Source organism: Cydia pomonella, chromosome 17 (genome assembly GCF_033807575.1).
Source record: "Cydia pomonella isolate Wapato2018A chromosome 17, ilCydPomo1, whole genome shotgun sequence".
In the NCBI taxonomy this organism is placed as follows: Eukaryota; Metazoa; Arthropoda; class Insecta; order Lepidoptera; family Tortricidae; genus Cydia; species Cydia pomonella.
In genome coordinates, this window is record NC_084719.1 from 4,024,351 (window position 1) to 4,046,814 (window position 22,464).

The 22,464-nt window shown below is 37.3% G+C and overlaps 1 protein-coding gene across 5 annotated transcripts in view; it reads right to left on the reverse strand.

Moving 5' to 3' along the window:
- Nucleotides 1–22,464, reverse strand: part of LOC133527248 (microtubule-associated protein futsch-like) — a 286,179-nt gene that overhangs the window by 56,396 nt on the left and 207,319 nt on the right. For all 5 annotated transcript variants that reach the window (XM_061864160.1, XM_061864161.1, XM_061864164.1 and 2 more), the window contains one exon: nt 11,036–11,264. In XM_061864160.1, the coding sequence (XP_061720144.1) occupies nt 11,036–11,264 (229 nt within the window). The remainder of the gene's footprint in view (nt 1–11,035; nt 11,265–22,464) is intronic.

A 22,464-nucleotide genomic window follows, 5' to 3' on the forward strand; every position in this document is an offset into this window, starting at 1 on the left:
CCAGGAGTAGGAGCTAGGTAAGTTGTACCGCTTAGATCGTGCCATTCACGAAGACGTATGCCTTGACTCGTATTGACATGTTATTACAGGTTAGATTTGACAAATCTACGTATCATCGTGGATGACGCGAACTATCTAGTTTAAGCCCAGAGCTTGACTAAGATTTAACAACCTGATATGGTTTAGATCTTATTTTGACACGACTTACAAAATCGCTCAAGCTGATAGGTGCATGCGAATGAAGTGAAACTGCTCGTGATGCTAATCACCAAGACGATCATCAAGGTAGTGCAAAACCAATTCAAAATCCTAATTGTTAAATCAGAATCGAGTTCTTTGGCTTTCACGAATGAGTTTGTTGGAACTTGGTACAAAAAAATAACACATTTGCTGGTTGCTTTTCGATGAAGCTAAATATATAAATATTACCGTATAGAAACTAGGCTTAATTCCAGCATGGTTTCCCATGACCTCTAACTTGGAAGTTCAGTTAGTAGTTTTAGTATCTATCCTAATTTTAGTAATTAGCAAAACCGATAACTATCACTGGTACAAAGTGTCATGAATTGTCATACTTATTACGCTGAAAACGCTTATAAGTCACATAATCGTTATTTTAAACATAATGTTCATCTGTGACTTTTGGCAGTCGTCTGTGACACATGATACAAATTGCGTGACTTACGATTTGGCCGCACTTCACCGGTTTTTCATTTCATAGTGTAAGGACAAAAATTTGGCTTTTCATTACACGAAACTTAACTTATGACCAGAGATCGGCGGGGGTGAGCTGTTTTTACGTCATTAATGTCATGTAGCTGTGTCTTGTAGATGTTAATATGGATATGGAGTATCCATATATAAATATTAAACGAAGACAAGACTGTAATGATTAAATTAAAATTAAAATTCATTACAAACTAGTGCTAAGCTTTTTTTAATTACTGTACATTTGATTTTCTGTGCTATTGTAATAAATAACTATAAGTTTTTTCTATATTTTCAATTTTTAGTTTATTTCGCCTTGAGTTTTATATGAGGTTTATTTGTATATAGATAAAGATCTCTCTACATCCACTGTATGTCCATGTTATGCAAAAACTGAAAACAGCTCACCCCCGCCGATCTCTGCTTATGACTATTACTCAGAAGGTCAGTAAATAAAAATTCGATTTCGAAACGTGACGTACGCGTTTGCGTTTAGTCTCATTTTGTATTGGATTTAGAAAGAGCGCGCCAAGCGGGACGTTTTGGAAACTCAAAATCCTATACAAAATGAGACTTAACGCAAACGCGTTCGTCACGTTATGATGTCGATCAAATTTACACTAGGGGTACTGGCAGCAGCTGTTTGATTCTTATACCTTAGATACACAATTTTCATGATTCTTAATATAGACACTATCCAGGATGGCATTTAAGCTCTTAATTTTAGCAACCCTAGATTCATTGGGATGAATCAGTGTTCATTCCGGAATTTTCTGCCCTACTAACTCGACATTTAAGAAGTCGTGCGTGACATATAAAACTGAACTTTACTACGAACAATGTAAAGTTGTCTATAGATTGTGGGATTTGCAATATTTGTACACTTGAAGGCACATTGAATAATGAGGTAAAAATAAGTTAACCTATTATAGGAACGGACTACGAGTAACTTACGGAAATGGAAAACAAAAAACAAACGAAATATAAAATAAATTCTTTTAATTTCTTGTTAAAACGCCAGTTTTTTGTTACATCACCATCAGCATTTTATAAAACAATTTGCAGATTTTCTGAATATTCTTAGCTTACGTTCCTATTTAAACCAATCTCATATATCAAAATTGAAATGTAAATCATATTAACTTTGCATACTTAGTTCCAAATTAAAGAAGAATGGTTTGATATTAATTTCCAATAAGTTTTTGGCAAAAATTCAATTTTTGGTACAAGCCTTAATCATTGACTGTACTTTTTCTTCTACAGGCAACTAATACTCATCGAGACAATTCTAACAACCCCTAACACAATTAGTTTGTTTTGTTTTATCACAGAGTACCCATGTCCTCCTGTTTCCATTATCAGATCAGCTCCATGTCATCATATTATTATTGCATTGTCATCCGATTTACATATGTATGAAAAATTTCATCTCAATCGGAAATCGGGAAGTGGGTCAAATTTAGCTTTCAAGATTTGACCCACGCTAACAGCAAGTTAAATAAAAACTTGTAAAAACGTGTCATTTATCAAACTGTACCCCTAGTGTACATTTATTCGATAGCGAAACGTGACGTACGCGTTTGCGTTAAGTCTCATTTTGTATGGAATTTTGAGTCTCCAAAACGTCCCGCTTGGCGCGCTGTTTCTAAATCCCATACAAAATGAGGCATAACGCAAACGCGTACGTCACGTCACGCTATCGAATAAATTTACACTAGGGGTTCAGAATGTACAATTGTTACGTGAAATGTGACGATAGGGAAACGACCAAGCCACATATTTGGACTAACGTGTAGAGTTTGTGAAGTTAGGGCTTGTAAAGCTAGAAGCTTGGCTCTACATGAGATCTGATAACTTTTTGACAGTGCGAGCTTCATGGTTTCGTCTTGGCAACATTTTACATGGAAATATTTTTGGTGGGATCATTATGTACGAAATGTCATCAGTTGCTATCGAATAAATTTACACTAGGGGTTCTGTTTTGATGATAATCAGTCATGCCTTAATTATTGTTTAGATACCTATAACATTACTCGGTAACGTAGTGACAATTTAAAGGAATTTCTATTGATGTATCAATAATTTATTTAGTAATAAGTTTAGAAGTGACTAATGCAAATTCATTTAAAGTACATACTCGATTTCACCAAATAATCAAGCCAGTAGAACGAATCGCAGAAACCTAAGCAATTAACTCCTAACGCCAGCTTTCTATAAATACCAAAGAAATTACCCGTCCTTATTGGAAATACCCCAGGTGTCCACATACAGCTGTTTACTCCGCCTCATAATAAATGGCCATTGAAGGCGCTTTTACCCTATCCAAACGATTACCACACGGTCTCAGTACATTTACACATTCTTAGAGTTCAAATCCCTACGCCAGCGATCGTATTGGAAAGAGCGGCTTCTTTCTTAGGCGGTTACACACTGGATGGCATTCTCACGTCGCTCCAATGTGCGAGCGGGATGTCGCTATAATACACGCATAGCGTTGTCCGCTCAAACATCCGAGCGACGAGCGAATCGCATCCTGTGTGGAGAGTGGATATTGGAAAAGGTATTAGTTATTTAGCGATATAGTGGTGTATTTGGTCGTGTAATTCTTTGGGCGAGGCGTTAGATGGCTTCGGTTTGGATGTATTAGTAAGAGCTTATGGCTTTATTGCGATGGGGGAAAAGGCTCACAAGTTTATTTTAAATTATTAGTCCTTATGTCAGGCATCGTTGTCGTTTTTATCGGATTTATACCTACAAGATGCGATAGGTTAGTATGAAGAGGAGCTTTGACGAAGTTTTCTTTATGATATAGGAGGCAAACAAGAACATGAATTGCCTATAGGTGAGCATTTATTGTCTCGTCCCTCTGGTGTTCCCATCTGGGTTACGAATGCGTTGCCGGCCTTTAAGGTACGAGTACGCTTTTTTATTGAATGTCTATAGGCTCTACGTATAAAGGAAAATAACTCAAAACAAAATGAATGAGGTGAAACTGATGAATTGAAGTCCCTGAAGTGTAAGAGAAGAAAAATTTTCAAAAACCAGCAAGATTAAATTAGGATACTTATAGAATATTATTGCAGAGGCATACCAAAAAAGAGATGGCGGGATGACCTCGACGCTTTTTGCAGAGACTGGCGGGAACATACTTCAAACCGTGATGAGTGGCGGAAAAAAGGGGAGGCCTTTGCCCAGCAGTGGGACACAAAATAGGCTATTTAAAAAAAAAAGAATATTAAACAAAAACTGCTCAAATGTGAGCGAGTTCACAAAAGACACAAGCTGACAGACACTGAAGGCTCAGTAACTGAATTCCGTATATCAGCCTTCGAGAACAAAATCATTTTTATGCCGATCGTTCAAAAATTCAAGGTGCAACTCAAGTCTCAGTCAACTTCGCTGTGAAAAGGCTTTACAATAGCTCTGAATAGGCAACTTGGGGCTTAGTTACTGAATAACTAGCTTTATTGAAGCATGCCCCAACTTATACGTAGTTGGACTTTATAAAATGGTTGCGAAAGGAAAGAGGGATTTGTCCATTCGTCGAGATCTTTTTCTTGTACGTATGTTCCCCGATTTTTCTAAGACGGCTTGACCGATTTGGGAAATCTGTTTTGTTTGAAAGGGCATATATCCAGTTTAGAGTATTTGATAATAAGATCTTGGGGGAAAATGAGGAAACTCTTCAATGTGCTTCGGAATTTTCATAACACAATAAGATTATATAGAGAGCCATGGAGTCAATATTAACATTAACCTTTTAGTCATACTCATTCAGTCCATAATTTCATCCTAAAATTAACATCCTAAGCATTTGCTTCTAAGTAGGTAGTTAAATATTTAAATTATAAATAAAATTCAATTATTATTTTATTAGACTTTAATAGCTCTTTCTTATTTCAATCACCTAGTTAAACATACTCTGTTGATATATATTTCATACAAATATGAAGTCGGTTCCTTCTTGAGATTCGTACATAAATGGGTGCCATTACGAACCCTATTACTAAGCTGTCTGTTGCTAAGCATAAGGTATTTGCAATACAGTTTACGAATTGTTAGTTAATTACCATTATTATACTAATAAAATAAATTTATTTTGTGACACAATAATGTACATTTATAATACCGCTTAAATTAGCTACGACGTCGTTCAATACACGAAATGAGAATCCCTTGTATTACGGCCGTCAAGTAAATTAAACAAGCCTATAACTCATACAGCACAATGTGAGCAATTTACGTGTAACACCCGAAAATTCCTTACACTCGTGTTATGCATAAATACATGCTAAAGGGGAAATTACGCACTTGCCGGCGGCCTGGAATGTACAAGTTTGCGATCGCTTTGGAAGTTTTAATCTTCTTATTAACGTTCTGTTGTAATTTTCATATTACAATTTGATGTTTGTATTCAGGCCGGTTTTGAGAACAATTTTGAAATATTTTGCTTGCCACATTTGTTTTTATTAAAGATAGAATAACATACGAATGTAAGTAAATACTATCTTACACAAAATTTTATACAGTTTGGATCATTTAAAAATGATTCTAAGGGCAGTTACTTGATTCCGTGCTGCTACACGAACATTATGTATGTAAACACTTTATTGTACATAAGGGACAGGTAAAGATACAATAAAAAAATATGTTGGCACAAGGCGAACTTATCCCTATAAGGGATCTCTTGCAGTCAACCTTTGAGTACTTGAGACAATTATGTTAGGAGACGTTCCCTTATTTTACAATGAATGATTAATAGCATTCACAGATTTTGGGAAAATGTACCTACAATCAGCGTCACAATCATTAATTAAAAACATATTTTGATCCCAATCGATACCATTTCTAACATTCTTAGCTAATAATATAAGTTAAGAGGCTGTCAATACCTAAAGCGCGCACACTGTCTATTTGTATCGGAGTAAATGAGATAGCACTGACGCATGTTACTGGGCCTGGGCAAGGGAATAACAAGAAAAATATTTAAATAAAAAAAAGTGGATTATTAGTGTAATATTTTACTCAACCACGGTTTAGATATAAATGTTTTGAAATTGTGATTTTAATTGCAGACCCATAAGTCAAAACAATAAAGACATAAAACCGTTTAATTGTGATTTTAAGACCAATCTTTTCAATTATTTTCTATCGAGCCGATTTCGTTCAATCATGTATCGAGTACAACCAAGGTCTTTGAAATATAATTAATATGAACATATATTTTTCTTACTTGACTAAAACAAATAGTCTTTCTTAAATAACTGTTTAAGTAACATCAATTTCAAGGACATTGGGTTTTGACAGCCTCTTAAGCCATTAGAAACCCACAAACAAAAAACCTTGATACTATTGGTATGGGCCAAGCCAAGCACATGTGACTAATATTTATTTCCAGTATTCCTGTTCAATGAGGGAAAGAAACTTCGAAGAATACTATAACCTTTACAAAGATAATGGTACCGTCTCACAGTTATGAACAGTCTCAGTGTGAATGTTTAACTCCATTATTCCCGTATCGTAACTTCTAAACTAGTTTACAAACTATAGTTGGTAGGCTCGTGCATTATGCGCCTCCATCTTGTAACTAGTTGCGGGCTAAATTACTTATTAACTCCGAGTTCTGTCATGTAGGCCAGGCAACGAATGCTCAAAAAAAGTTATAGAGGGAAATGCTTGGAACACAATTTTTGACTTCGTAACTTGTTTGGACTAGTTAGGAGGTCAACATATCAAAAGTCTCCGGCCGTAGCCCTTGAGCTCGGAGGAGAGGGGGGCTTGAAGGTCTCATTTTTCGGTTTTCCGGTTATGTCTCGGAAACTATGCGTCTTAGCGACATGACCACTTCTATATACGTTGTTGTTCGTTAAGTATTTGACTTATAGATGCCAGGAATTTATAAAAACGCTTATTCGCGGAATACCATAGGGGTGTTACGGGCAAAAGGATAGTTATTTCAGTTGTATCGGCGTTAGGACTTGACAAAAATTCTTATCTTTCTTTGAATACAATCAATATTACCGAATTAATAGGCATCAGCGATTCTTCAACCAATATTATTTTTGTTGCAATTTAGAATACGTTTGATTAATTATTTTTTTCTGAGCACAACCAAATTGTTTACAAATAAGGACACAATATGACGAATTTTCATATTTTCATACATTTCATTCTAATCACTATGTTGCTAATAATAATAGAGTCCGTCTAAGCTAAACCAGTTAACCAGATGACTTTGCACCGATTTAAGGGGGTCCCTAACGCCGATGACTTTCGATCGGAATCCCTTAGTTTTCTAATGTTTTTTGTAGCTCATCATATTAACAGCAACGACTGTAAGCAATATAGTATACCATATTTACTTCAAAGTTCACTGTCTTCGAGATATTTGGCATCAAAGTTTAACAATTTTAGTCATATAATAAAGGCATCCGTGAATATATTTGAAATAAGAATAATCCAGACCTTCCTAGTACAATAACTTTATGTACCTAGTACTTCAGAATTGTGTCTTTTTGCGGTTCCATGATTGACCATCATGTAATTAAAGGAAATTAGAAAAGTTTATTATTCTCCACATTTTTATTTTACACATTCTCACACTGACAAAGACCCACTACTACTAGGCGGGTTTTTTTCATCGCGGGCGCTTTACTCGTATGCTAAAAATCGAATAAACCACTTAATCGTTTTCGCTCAACAGATCGAATATGCGCTCTAATTCTACTAATCATATAAAACGCATGTAGCAAGTAATTCTAATTGAAATGACATATGCAAACGGCATTTCACTCTGGCATTTCAATGGAAGCCATTGAAACTAATAACAACGTATGCATTTGTTTAAAACAAACCATAATACAACTATATAAAGTCTCTTTTCGTAGAACACGACATTGTAAACTACATTTACGCTGTGCTATGCCGTAGCAACGTTCGTAGCGCGTAACTTCGTAGCAGTAGGGTAACAAGGCTGCAAATTGTGCGAGACATGTTGATGAGCGAATTGTGAGTCTGCAAAGTTGGAATAATTTGAGGCCGCGAGTTGCGAGCAATTTTAGGCGAAGTTTTGCGGGCGTGTAGTGTTTGTTTGGGACATGTTGCGGAGTTTCGTTCACGGGGAAATTATCGGCAGGTATATCTTTTATATGCTATTCACAACGCTGTATATGATGAGCATCTATACGAGTAAAACTTAATTTTGGAAATTTGATATCACACTTAAAATAATTTGTGACATGATTTTATCTAGTGTAAAATATAGTACACTCGTAAAAGAAAAGAAAACTGCTATTTTACTTTACGTTACGTTACGTTAAAATTGGTCTATTTCGAGATTTTCTGACAGAGTAAGATTTTCGCAAAGTCCTGTTCTGTCTTAAATGTGCTGTTACCCTACAACTGTGCACAAGAGGGCTCGTTAGTGCACAACCTACAACGTATTAACAGACGGCCCGATTCGAATAATGAGATACGATAACGATAAGTTCTGGTTTAGATAAGTTCTCATTTAGATATCGGTTCTATGTCGTATAATTGACAGAAGCAGCTCGATTCGGGCAACCAATATCACTTTGACGTTAGAAATATCGTAGACAGATCTTATTGGGATCACAGCGGAATCGAAATAAACGTCAATTGTGACATGTCGTTTAGTTATCGATATTTTAAGATTCTTTCCAAGATCTTAAACGTGTCTTAATCATTCTTCGAATGGGGCCGAAGTTCTCATTTAGATATCGTTTCTATGTCGTATAATTGACAGAAGCAGCTCGATTCGGGCAACCAATGTTACTTTGACGTTAGAAATATCGTACATAGATCTTATTGGTATCACAGCGGAATCGAAATAAACGTCAATTTTGACATGTCGTTTAGTTATCGATCTTTTAAGGATCTTTCCAAGATCTTAAACGTGCCTTAATCATTCTTCGAATCGGGCCGACACTTGCATCAAACGCTCTCCAGTAATTTAGTATCAGAGGGATTATTGTGATATGACAAGACATCTGCAGATCCAAGAAAGAGGATTTTTAAATGATATTGTAAGTAAACATTGCCTGATGTTAAGCAATTACCACATGGATATCTGCAACACCAGAAGTGTTGCCAATGCATATAATTGCTAGCCTTTATGATGGGCATAAGCTGTTTTTTTTTTAAGATTGTAACGGTCCGAAAGTATCGCAAAACTGAATGTATTTCAGTGTATTCGTTTTCTGTATCATTTTCCCATAAAGTAAACGTCTATATATATTCTACAAAAGCATTTGTAACGTGTAACCAATTTCCGCCAATTCCACACGCGTCGCGAAAATCGTAAGCGTATCACAATCCGATAAAAAATCTGATGGGATCGCTATTGGATTTGACTGTCAATCATTCACGAAACTAGGGCGAGCGGTATTCGTACTTTGGAAATCGCATTTTATTATATTGATTTGACATTACTTGTTGTGCTTTTAAGGTTGTAATCTATTTATTTTGCTCCAGTTAACTGAGGAATTATATTGAGAGGTTTTCAAGTTATTTGATTTTTGTCTTTCATAGTAATGGTAAAAAAACCTCTATTTGGACACCAATATTTCTTTTTCTGTTTTTTGGTTAAAGCACTGTCGTATTTCATTGATCATCAATCAAATAAAAGTTAGTACTAAAATTAGTAAAATGTGTAAGATTATTAAACATAAATCTAATTAAACTTTAATTACTAGTTGGCTAAGTAATTTAAAATTAATTTAATTATAGCATTGCGATACGAGGAAATGCCGCCAGCATCCTTGGTACAATGCCTCAAGGGCCTTCTTAATATTTTAGTTAAGTTTTTGTACCTCTATATACATTTATTATGTAAATAAATGATTTTATCACAGGCTATACGTCGGATATCACATCAATCTTAATATAGAAGGAATACCTGTGTGAGAAATCAACTGCCTATTGTCAAATCCATATAAAATCTAGTTGAGATTCTTAAAGGTCGAATGTCGCTTCTTGATGTTTTATGATATCGATAGGGCAACCGCTTAGTAGTGAATGCCAATGTTTATAAAAATGACAATCTATTCCGTTGGGAGTTTTATGTGTACGAGGTTAATAGTTTCGTTGATATAAAATTATTTTTTTCGTAAATTTTTGCATTTTTTTCCAAGTTCATGTTATCAATTAGACATCGAAATGATATGTAAGTGATGTTATTGTGTTATCGTTCACCAGTGCGTCTGCCTCACTCCAATACATACTTGTATAGACAAGTACGAAAAAAATGGACGTGCAAATGATAACTGAATACATCCTCTATCCATAAATTTGATGTCAAAATGTACGTTTGAATTGGCCTCCTTGGCGTGAACAATTACTAAGGTTGTATCAAAACAAGATCAAAACCTTAACAAAATATTAAATCAGAATCAGTCTCCCGTCTATTCGAATGATCGCCTGCAATCGATTTTCATCTTTAATTGAAATATTCGGCCTATATCCAAGCATGAATAATTGATCATACAGCGGACGATTTTAAACGACGACGGAATTTCAGCAGCGGTAAAAATGGTATCAATAATTATAATGTTCATTTTGACTGATTTAAAATTATTGCAAAAGAAATTTCTAGATGTAGATGATCGTTTTTTTTTTTAATTTTGTTATGACTGCCCAGTTTCAGTTTCAAAACTAAGATAATATGCCAAAAAAGTTAGCACTCGCCCACATGTTTCTTAATAGCCAAAGCCTTAGAGTTTCCGAAGGGTTATATCTAATCTTGCAATAGGTATCTGACAAAGTTTTGTTCTAATTCTCACTCTTCCTAGTAAAACACAGAAGAATAGTTATGTATAAGATATTTCAGAAAAACGGGTTATTTCGACTCAAAAACACGAGGACTACTGATGGAAACAAAGAAAAAAGTGTCTCCAGTTTTTAATACTAATTTTGGGTGCCAGTTTTGTGACGATCCATACAAAATGAATGTGAAATGAATAACAAAATTTACATTTTATTGGGACACTTTGTTTTCTTCTTGAAAACTGTAGTTACTGGTAAGCTAAAAGTAAAAATACTGATAAATAAGGTTTCATAGGCCTTCATACCTAGTACAGAATTATTCAAAAATATAATCTAAACACTCATTGATAAATCCCTTAATAGCTTGCGAGCCAGAATCGATTATATCCGTAGGGTTCACCCTAATCTTGCAATATATCACAAATGACATGTCTGGGAGTTTGCTTTGCTCCCCACACCTTGGTATGTCAATGCAGATGAAGATCTCAAGAGCGCATGCAAGTTTTCTTATGTAATTATTCAGAAATATATTCTTAATACTCACCGACAAAGTCATTAATGGCTTGCGAGCCAGAATCGAGTATATCCGTAGGGTTGACCCTAATCTTGCAATGTTTCACGAATGGCATATCTGGGAGTTTGCTCCACTCCCCACCACCGCTGGTAGAGCAGTGTATGTCGATGGAGATCGAGTTTTCGTAGGCCCTGATGACGCGTTGGACCTCGTTCTCTTGGTAGGCGTCTGTGAAGTCTGCGAGGGAGAATGTGCCGTCCTGCAACAATGTAAGGTTGGTTATTGATTGGATTGGTTAAGAAGAAAGACTGAAGTTTTTCGTAAAACTTGGGCTACATATTTTTTTAAATATGAATCTGATTACATTAGTAATTATCTAAAACCCTACACATGAACTCCTTTCACAACAGGTTTAAGAACGACTCACGTTACAACGGTCCAGGTCCGAGCCGAGGACTTTCTAGATGAGTGATCGGTGATCAAGTCATGCGACAACGAAGTGTCGGACGCCTTGGCTTGGACCCAGATCATTCTAGAGTGACTCACATCCTTTACTTATGCTCACATAATTGGTTGACTGGTAGAAAATGCTTGAAGGCATTAGGTCCGCCATCTGTACTGTTATATATAGTGCAATAAAGATTAAATGAATAATCGAATTTAGCAGTACGCGAAGTGCGGCCATCGTGAATGCTACTCGACTGTTTAGTGCTTGAAAAAGGAGACCAAGGTTCTCCGAAATATATCGCACGAGTCACTAAAACACGTGAGTTAAGAGAGAAGTACCACGAGATCTTCCACACAAAAAGAGAAAACGTTTTTCCACTTCTAAATACTTTAATACTTATATAAGTAGTATGTGTGTTTGTATTTAATAGTCTCCATATTTAGCTCCTTGCACTACTTGTTGACTTTTGTATGAGTTCGAAATTTCCTGCTACCTAAAGGTTGTGTGGAAGAGATCGCTTTTTAGCGATAAGACCGCCTGTTGTTACCTGGTTCTATTTTCCTTTAAAATTCATTTGTAGTTTTACATGTATGTAAAATGTATAATTGTTGGTGCAATAAAGAATATTTACTTACTTACTTACTTACTTACTAAATATTTTCAATTCTCCATGATTTTTTAGTATGTTATTGAGACAATGCAAAACTAGCTTTATAGAATTTAGAATCAGTGGCGGGGTAAGAACAAAATTTTATGTGGGCAAGGTACTCTTAGCGAGGACTTTAGGGTCGGCAACGCGCATGTAACTCCTCTGGAGTTGCAGGCGCACATAGGCTACGGAGACTGCTTACCATCAGGCGGGCCGTTTTTGCTTGCTTGCCACCGACGTAGTATAAAAAAAAAGCGAGGCCCTCTGGTGCCGCAAGAAATAACGAACATTTTAACGTTGTGTCCGAGATATATGTACTTATTTGAGGCGCGAGGCCGTAAGCGGTGGCCCACGTCGCCCACGCCTAACGCCGCCTCTGTTTAGAATTAGCAAAACAAAAAAATAATAATTAAAAGCGAAACTTATAAACCTAGCATATATTATGCTGAAGCGATCGACATAAAAATCAAAGTGATTTGTTTAGATTTAGTTAGTGGAAAACGGTTTATCCCGAAATGGAATTTCATAGACAAGATTCCGATATTTCGCTGGGATCGCAAAAATCTCTCCCCTCTTACGCTGTAAAATGAACTTAATTAAAAATGTAGATAAATATGTAAGATGTATTTTCTGGGTCAGTAAAGTATATCATATAACAAAACGTTCTCCACACGGTATACTCAAAGTAATGGGTACGAATGAAGATAAATGGCTCCGCGGAGCACTTAAATAAATCATGTTTGCGAAGAGATTTAATCTATTTAATTTTATATTGATATTGCGGAATCTCCATTGCAAACGAGCTCTGAATTTGAAACTGAGGCAAAGTTCGTGAATTTATATCATCAGATATTATTCGGAAATAAAGTTATGCTCAAACTAAGGGTAGAAGATAATGTTTGCTCTAACTAGTTTCGTAATACCTATTTTACAGTACATATAGTACTACTTTAGCGCACTAGTGCGATAATTAGCGTATTACGTCACTATGCGGAAAATTTAAAGGGCCTTATGTATTGTATATAAAACGTTATACGATACATGTGCGTATGTATAGGTAATTCGCAACTCGTGTCGATTTAATTATCTCCCTTTGGTCGTGTTTTAATTTATCGCAACTCGTTTCAAATTTCCTATTTTTCGCACTTGTAACGTAATGTAAGTACTATTAAAGTACATAATATGGTGCTACTTTACCGCACTAGTGCGATAATTACGTATAATTACGTAGCACATTACGTAACTAAGTCGAAATTTTAAAGGGCCAAATGTACTGTAAAACGTTCTACGATACATGTGTGAAAAGGTAATTCGCAACTCGTGTCGATTTAAAACACTCCCTTCGGTCAGGTTTTAATTTTTCGTCGTTTCGTATTTCTTAGTTTTCGCACTTGTATCGTAATCTACTGATTAACACACTGGAAACCTGGAAATTAGATTGCAGAATTCGCGTAGGTATGTACGTCGCATCGATAGTAACATAACACGACCAAATAACCAAACGCTTGAACCTCTCCTAAGAGCGTTTTCATACTGTCCGATATCGGATGACGGATAAGACCACAAGAAGTAAAAATTTGAAAATTTCATTTGATGCTCCCTCGGCACGATGACGCTGACATGCACCGATCGTTTAGCACACTTGTGCAAAATTGCTAGAATATTTTTAAATTTTCATAAAATTCATTGCCTGACATTGTAGGTAATTATGTAATCTGTTTTGATATTTAATTTATTTTATTTATATTGTTTTATCATACTCCTGATTTTATTTTCTTGTTTTCTTAGAGTGTAAGTAAAATGACAATTTGAATTATTTTTGACATTTTGTCTGATTCTTTTTTCGTTATTTTCTTGTTTTCTTTGATTCGTTAGCATGTATATTTATTATTCTTGATAATATATGTTTTCCTAGCATGTAAGTGAATTGGTCTGAAACTGTAAACTTACATTGGGTTCAATAACCCTACTCATAGTGTTGTGTTCCTGCCGGTAAGTAAGGTTGCCAGAGCTCAACGAGGGGGGGGCGGGTTTAGGGTCGGCAACGCGCATGTAACTCCTCTGGAGTTGCAGGCGTACATAGGCTACGGAGACTGCTTACCATCAGGCGGGCCGTATGCTTGTTTGCCACCGACGTAGTATTAAAAAAAAAAGCGCCTAAATATATTGTTCAAAATATAACCTTAAGCCAAAAATAAGACTTGATGCCATAGGACTCTCTATAGCAGCTACTTGTCTCCAAGGCTACAATGTGTTAACGCTCTTAGGCGTCTATGACACAAATATGGATTCATCGCCACATCGCTCAGCTCTAGTGTGCGAGCGGGATATCGCTATATACATGCCTAGTGTTGTTTCGCTCGCACACCTGACCGACGTGTGTATCCACATTCAATGTGAAAACTGCTTTAATTGCTGCCCGATCACAGTTGCCAGCTGACCGGTTTTACTAATTAATGAAAAACGTCAAAAAAACGGGAGAAACGGGAAAATTCGCAAAAATTCGTGGAAAGGTACGTTCTTTTTTGACACGGGAATTGGATGGTTGTAGGAGCTGAATATTAAGCGTTCCGTTTTGCGCTTTTGCGAGATGATTTTTTTGGTTGCAGATTTAGGTTCTAACGTAGCTTTTCTATGAGAGAAAACTCAGGACGTTTATGCAAAATATTAAAGCGAAATTCTTTCAGATGATTTATAAGGAAATAGGATCTTCATATTTTTTAAAGGATTTTTGTGAAACTATACAGTCCGTGTTTTATTTAACTCACAGCAGCAGATGTTGAAGATGCAGCAGGTTTTACTTAGGTTTGAAGATTTACATTTGTAAAAGTGATAAGATATTTTATTATTCAAGTAGGCATATTACAATGCGCTTATGAACGTCAAATAAAGCTACACCGGCTCTAACCCTACACCTCTGACCCGAGAAGATTTAAATCCCCCCTCAATTGGAGGATGGTGTCCAAATATGGACCGGCAGACAGTCAGAATCTCGGCGAGACAATCTTCAAAGTATTACATGAAGTGAATGATATCATTGATCTAGAGTAGGGACTATGAGGAGAGGATTAAAGATGACTCGCGCTAGAACAGCCCGGGTTCGGGCCGGGGCTTCCGACACTTTGTTTTCTATGACGGGTGATCGGTGATCACGTGATGCTTGCTATAAAAAAACTGACGTATTGGACACGGCCCCGATCGGACTCTTTAATTATCATATTCATATAGGTTACTCTTAGCCATCGAAGTTTAATATGAAATAGCTGTTTACCTATTTCAAAATTTCGTGGTAGGTTCCTTGGGAAAATATGTCTATTCCATCTTCATCGCTATGTACCATCAGGGAACTAATCCAATCCAATTAGCCTTGATTCACTTGTTTATCGTGCTGTTTTTAGTAGTCACTAGTCAGGTTGTCGGGGTTTCCGACGAAGGCCTCCTCTAAAGCTTTCCAGGCTTGTTCCGAGTGGTTCTTATCCACTTTGGTGGGAAATCATCCTCCCATTTCGTTGTCGGGTGTCCCTGACATCTCTTGCTGTATGAAGGAAATCAATTAGTTATATTATGTGTACATTTGTTTATTTTCGATCTTGACAAGTGACCTGTTCACTTCTATTTTTTTTATTTCTCTGGCTGCGTCTCCGACTTTAGTTTTTTTCCTGATTGTTGTCAGTCTCCATCTGTCAATACGGTATGGAAAGAAGCATGCTAGGAATAAAGCCGGCTACTCACACACCTGCCGCATGGGCAATACAGGTCGCGTGGCAGTCGGAGCAAATACGGCTGTTCTCTACACACAAGCCTGCCGTTCAATGTGTAAGTGATAGTCCCGCTGAACGCACGTCCGTGAGATAGGCTCCAGTACTGTCGAAACACCAAAGGATTGGTCTTGGCACTTTCTGTGGTGCTACCGAATAGATACTGGGTGAAGAATAGGTTGCAGAGACGAAGCGAATTGTGCCACATGAACATTGTTCGCTCTTTATTGTCCATTGTGACACGTGCACTCCGCTCGGTTGTCGCCAATGAACTGACTGGAATTGCTCCTATCGTACTACACATGCGGCAATTTAGCAGGGCGGTAGATATAACCTAGGGAGCTAGGAAGGTCTTGCGCCGCTGCAGCACTGCCGCAGGCCCAATCTGAAAATTGCCCCTGCTTACCTATACACATCACAATTAAGGAGGCAATTAAGGGTCCAATTCCAATATTGTCCCTGCGGCAGGTGTGTGAGTAGCCGGCTTAAGACTGAACGACAGATGGAGATCGACCATCAGGGATCATTACCCCGTAATTAGCCGGTATTCGATTGATAATAATAACGATAAAGAATAATTAATGATAAAATACTGTCACGTTCAACCATTAATAAGCTCCCACATCAATTTAGATAGCATCATCAATAAGACACGTGATGTATTTTCAACGAAGTTATCAAGAGTAGTGACGTCACAGAATACGTCAGTTCCCAAAGCGTTCAACACGCCACACGCTTTAGTTATGTGCGTGGATCAAGGGGAGGAAAGTAAGGGAATCTAAAATAAAGGATTCTATTAAACTACGTATATGGGACCATATCGATTTAAAGATCGATTCATAGGTAAATTTGGAAAAGCGCAAAATGACAGTAACTCGAAGTTTAGAGCCGCGAAAAACCTGATCGAACTTTTTATCACTAATGTGCATAAGGAAGCTACCGAAAACGACATTATCGAGTACATTCTCATGAAAACACAAGTGAAGGTGAAGCTGGAAAAAGTATCAATGCTAAGAGAAAAGGGGCATAATGCATTTAAGTGTCTCGTTCCTTACGCCAAGTTGAAATTATTTATGAATGACAACTTATGGCCTGAAGGCATTTCTTTCAGGCGATTTGTTAACTTTAATGTGAAGCGTAAGGAAGGAGTCGTACCCCATCTCGATAATGAATAGTAACATAAATAATTACAAAATTATATCTTTTAACTGTAAATCGGTTACTAGATCTGTGGAGTGCATTAGATCGATGACACAATCAGCTGATATTATCGCAATTCAGGAGCATTGGTTGATGCCTCATGATATACCGTTTCTAGATAGCATCAGTCCGGATTTCAGCTATACCGGTAAATCGGCTGTGGATACCTCTGCAGGGCTCCTACGAGGACGACCATATGGTGGAGTGGCTATATTGTGGCGAAAGAGTGTTTTTACGAACGTAACTGTACTTCCGTGTAGTAGTGTGCGTATCACAGCGATAAAAATTGAGATGTCAGATCGGGCAATTATAATTGCTTGTGTTTATATGCCTACTGACTGTGCGGAAAATCTAGTGGACTTTACGGAGTGCCTAAGTGAGATTAGTGCAGTGATTGAGAGTGATAACGTGGAGTCCGTTATAATTCTGGGAGATTTTAACGCGCACCCAGGTGGGCGTTTTGGAAACGAACTGGTGAGTTTTTGCACAGAACAAAAGTGGCGGTGGGCGGACTTAGATATACTGGGTGCGGACTCTGACACTTTTACATACTACAGTGATGCTCATGGAGCTACCAGCTGGCTCGACCACTGTCTTGTGACCGAGGCGGCTTGTAGTTCTATAATAGATATTAAGGTGAATTATAATGTATTTTGGTCGGACCATTTCCCACTCGAAGTTATGGTTAATTTAAATATTTTAAAGCGGAAATCCAGAGAACTGCCAAGTCTTAAAAATAAAGTAATCTGGGGAACAAGAGATCCGCCTCAAATCTCAAAGTATACAGAGATATGTAACAGCTTACTTTCAAAAGTAGATTTTCCACCTGAACTAAGAGAATGTTGTGATACAATGTGTAGCAATGACAACCACAGGGTTTATATTAGTGACCTATATACTAAAATAGTTAAGGCTCTTAGTGAGGCGGCTATCCTTAGCTACGACATGAAAAAACCCCATAAAGGTCGGTATATCACGGGTTGGAATAAACATGTCAAAGATGCTCATAGAGAGGCTCGGCTTGCTTTTCATGAGTGGGTTAGTAGTGGTAGGCCTCGGCTCGGTCCTACTTATACGGCTATGTGTTCGACTCGGAAACATTTTAAAATGAAACTTAAATGGTGCCAAAACCATGAAAACCAAATCAAATTGGATATTCTGGCATCGCATCACGATGCTAAGAGGTTTGGGTCCTTCTGGAAACACACTAATAGCCTTAACACCAAACCGAGCCTACCTGTGAGCGTCGGGGGCGCGTGTGAGCCGGCGGACATTGCAAATCTTTTTAAAACGCATTTTACAGTTGAACCGCTGCGTAACTTACTGAGCGAGACGCTGACCACTGTTGGTAGGGCATGTGCCGGCGCTTGTCACCGACCTATTTATTTTTCCGCTATAGAGATAGCTACTGTCATTGGGAACATGTCGCGTGGTAGGTCGCCGGGGCATGATAGCCTCAGTGTAGAACATCTGAAGTACGCTGGTCCCCATCTGCCGAGAGTTCTAGCTATGTTTTTTGCTTTATCCATCGTTCACTCTTACCTTCCTGATGATCTAATGAAAACTATTGTAGTCCCAATCATTAAGAGTAAAACGAGTGACGTGTCGGATACAAACAACTATAGGCCCATCTCTTTAGCGAATGTAATAGCAAAGGTGCTGGATAGCCTGCTTGATCAACAGTTAAATACTCATATTAAGTTGAATGACGCTCAGTTTGGATTCCGAGCTGGGTTATCTACTGAATCAGCTATTTACTGTCTCAAGCGGACTGTCCAGTACTATGCTAATGAGCGAACCCCCTGTGTATGCTTGTTTCTTGGACCTTTCTAAGGCCTTCGACTTAGTGTCGTACGATATCTTGTGGTCAAAATTATCTGAAGAGGCAGGCATGCCGGGGGAGATTGTGTCTATATTTAAGTATTGGTACAAGCATCAAACAAATGTTGTAAGGTGGGCTGGATCGGTTTCTGACGAGTATAGGTTGAAGTGCGGAGTGAGACAGGGTGGGTTGACGTCTCCGAAGCTCTTCAATCTCTATATGAATGGGCTGATCAATGAACTCAGTAACACTTCTATAGGTTGCTCCGTGGGCGGAAAAGTTATAAACAACATCAGCTATGCCGATGATATGGTGTTACTAAGTCCATGCATCAGTGCATTGAGAAAGTTGCTATGCATATGCGAGCGTTACGCTGCTGCCCATGGCCTTAAGTACAATGCGACGAAGAGTGAGTTGTTGCTGTTTAAGGCTGGCAATAAAACATACAACATTGTCCCGCCTGTTGTACTTGATGGCACACCACTAAACAGAGTCTCTAAATTTAAGTACTTGGGGCACTGGGTATCGGACACGCTATGTGATGATCAGGACATAGACAGGGAACGTCGAGCTTTGGCGGTCCGTTGTAATATGCTGAGTCGTAGGTTCGCACGATGTAGTGACAGTGTAAAGGTTACCTTGTTTAAGGCATTCTGCCAATCCTTCTACTCGTTTGCACTGTGGATTAGCTATTCTCAGAGGGCCGTCAATGTATTGAAAGTTCAATACAACAATGCGTTCAGGATGCTGATGGGGCACCCTCGCTATTGCAGTGCGTCCGGCATGTTCGCGGCGGCGGGCGTGCCGGGGTTCCACGCAATTTTACGCACCAGAATATCATCTTTGATGCGAAGAGTTCTGGGTAGCACCAACAGCATTTTGAGCTCACTTGCTGAACGGGTAGATTGCCCGATAATGCGTTATTGGGATAAGATGCATGCCCCAGTGCGCGCCTCTCCCCGGAGATATTAGGTTTAGGTTTAAGTAATGTATGTCACTAACACTAGTTGTAAGTAAATTGTACAGTGCTGTAGTCGTAAGTGTATTGTGTGTATTATACTAACAAATTATGGAACCAGAGTCCGAAATAAATATTTTTAATTTAATTTAATTTAATATCAACTATCAGAGCCCACACGCTATATCCTCTTAAAGCCCAGCCATAGAAATGAAAAATCCAAAATTTGCCACTGGAATTTAAACCTATAGTGCACGGAATACAGTAGATTTTATTTTGTTTGAAAATTGCACGAAACAAAACAAATGCAACTCTGTCCTAAATTATATGATTTAAATTTCATCGAACTGAATAAGTCCTATAGGTAGGACCTTGGGCCTTACGAGGATATTACGGAAATAGTTTTAGGGTACCGTTTGGACTTACAATTAGACCGACTGATTACTGCTACGCGCCACAGCGCGATATTACTACCGACTGCATAACAGCCTGCAAACGTCAAAAATTTACATCGGGGCTCATCGAAGGTCTATGTAAACATATGTATTTAGGTAGGCTTTCTTCTCGTCGACTCTAATGGTTGCATTTAAGATTTCGTATACCAAACTAATATTGCGTACTTTCATGTACAGTCAGCGTCAAATACTTTGTAGCAGTCAAAGTGGCCAAATAGTTCGGTACACCATACTAAATATATGGTGTACCGAACTATTTGGCTACTTTCGTTGCTACAAAGTATTTGACACTGACTGTACTTAGGTACATGAAAAGTATGCAATACCTAAATACATTATTATTAGCCCATAGGGGCTCCCACTCAACTATAATATTCATTTTGATACGCTGTAGTCAACTAAAAAAAATATCAATCAAGTGCGAGCGCGGGGTCCCTAGAAAATACTAAACGGGCCCGGGGCGCGGGGCCGGAGTCGCGCGTTTATGTCTAAATTTTTATCTACTGAGACACTTAGCAATTATCATTAATTATTTAGGTTTTATAGTAAACAACACACATACATAAGAGTGATATAATCAAGCTTTTTAATCTCGTACTTTACTAAGGCAACTCAGCAAATACGGTACTAGACTAAAAAGCTCTCATATATAATAGTATCGCGATTTTATGAAATATTATTTTGAGCTTATGCTTAAACATTATTCGCTAATAACCTTAGTCTACATTATCAAGTGCTTTTAATATTCTTCTCTCTTAGCACAATCATCAATTGAACTAGTTCTAGCTTCCAGTTGTTTTAGCAGAACCAATTTCCTGCCGACGGCATTGGAAGCTAAACACGGATATTCAAGATGGCGGACTATCGCTCATTTCATTTCTGAAATTAATGTTTTGTTTCGATGGATTTTGTGTTCAGTGCATGTTCATTTAAAAGCTTTTGAAACTTATATGAGGCTTTTGATATTCATTACAAGGGTTACATTTTTTTTTTAATTTTGGTGGTATTTTTTTTAAGTTTATTACAACAATTTTTAATATATTGCAGCCTTTTGGGCTAAAGTAAAAGTAGTTATTTAAATTTTACAGGACATATTTAGAAATAATGGAAAAAATTACCACACTATATTCCTATTACAATAATTACATCATCTTTTGTACTTTTTTCATATTATATAATTCATTTCAGGACTTCATGTAGGTGGTGAGGCTTAAACCATGTTTTTTTACCGTTAAAAGGTTAACGGAATCGTTATAACCAGGTGTTAAATTTATTTTCAAATCAATACATCTTTATTACTCTATTCTGAAAATACTTTTAATTTATATGATTTTCTAAATTTTTATAACCTTTACCTATATAAATAAATAGCTGCTGTTTTAAGAAGCGCAATCCTACAGTTTGAAGACACCATTTTCATGTAAGGGCCAACACACATTACCACGGTACGACGTCATATTTCGGATATGACGTCAGCCTGAGAGGAAAGCCTACCGGTGACAATCAGTCTACCTTGATTTATTTATTTTTTCACTTTCAATTGCTCAAAGGTTGATTGGAAGAGACCCATAGCGTTTAATTTTTTTTCTTTTTTATGTGACATTTTATGCCACATTTGTGTTATTTCTAGTCAGGATCGCGAGCCCTTTTTATCCTTATAGGAGAAAAAAGTCCCAAAATTTATATACATTTTTCAAATTTTCTTTTTTGTTACCGCAATACAAAGTATATGGGGAAATGGTAACACAGTGGAAAAAAAACTCTGGGACATTTTTGTATCCCATTAGGATCTAAAGAGCTCGTGATTGAGTGACAAATATCACATATGAAGAAATAAAAAATTACATAATAAATGTTCGCCTTAAGAGAGGAAGGTTTAGGTGTATAATTTACCCGTGCGAAGCTGGAGCGGATCGCTAGTTTATCAATTAAATTAAACTTCGTAAAATTACTAACAATCAAGAACTCATCTAAGTGAAACCAAATTAATTGCCAATGCTATACAAACACAGTCGATCTGTCAAAACGTTCCACGTCAACATCAGGAAGGCATTCCCTGAATCAACTTGTGAATATTTGATTAGTTTTGCCCTAGAATTTGATAATTGAATTTCACTTTAGGTAAATGTATCAAAGGAAAAAGGACTTTATTTAAACTTAAATAAGATT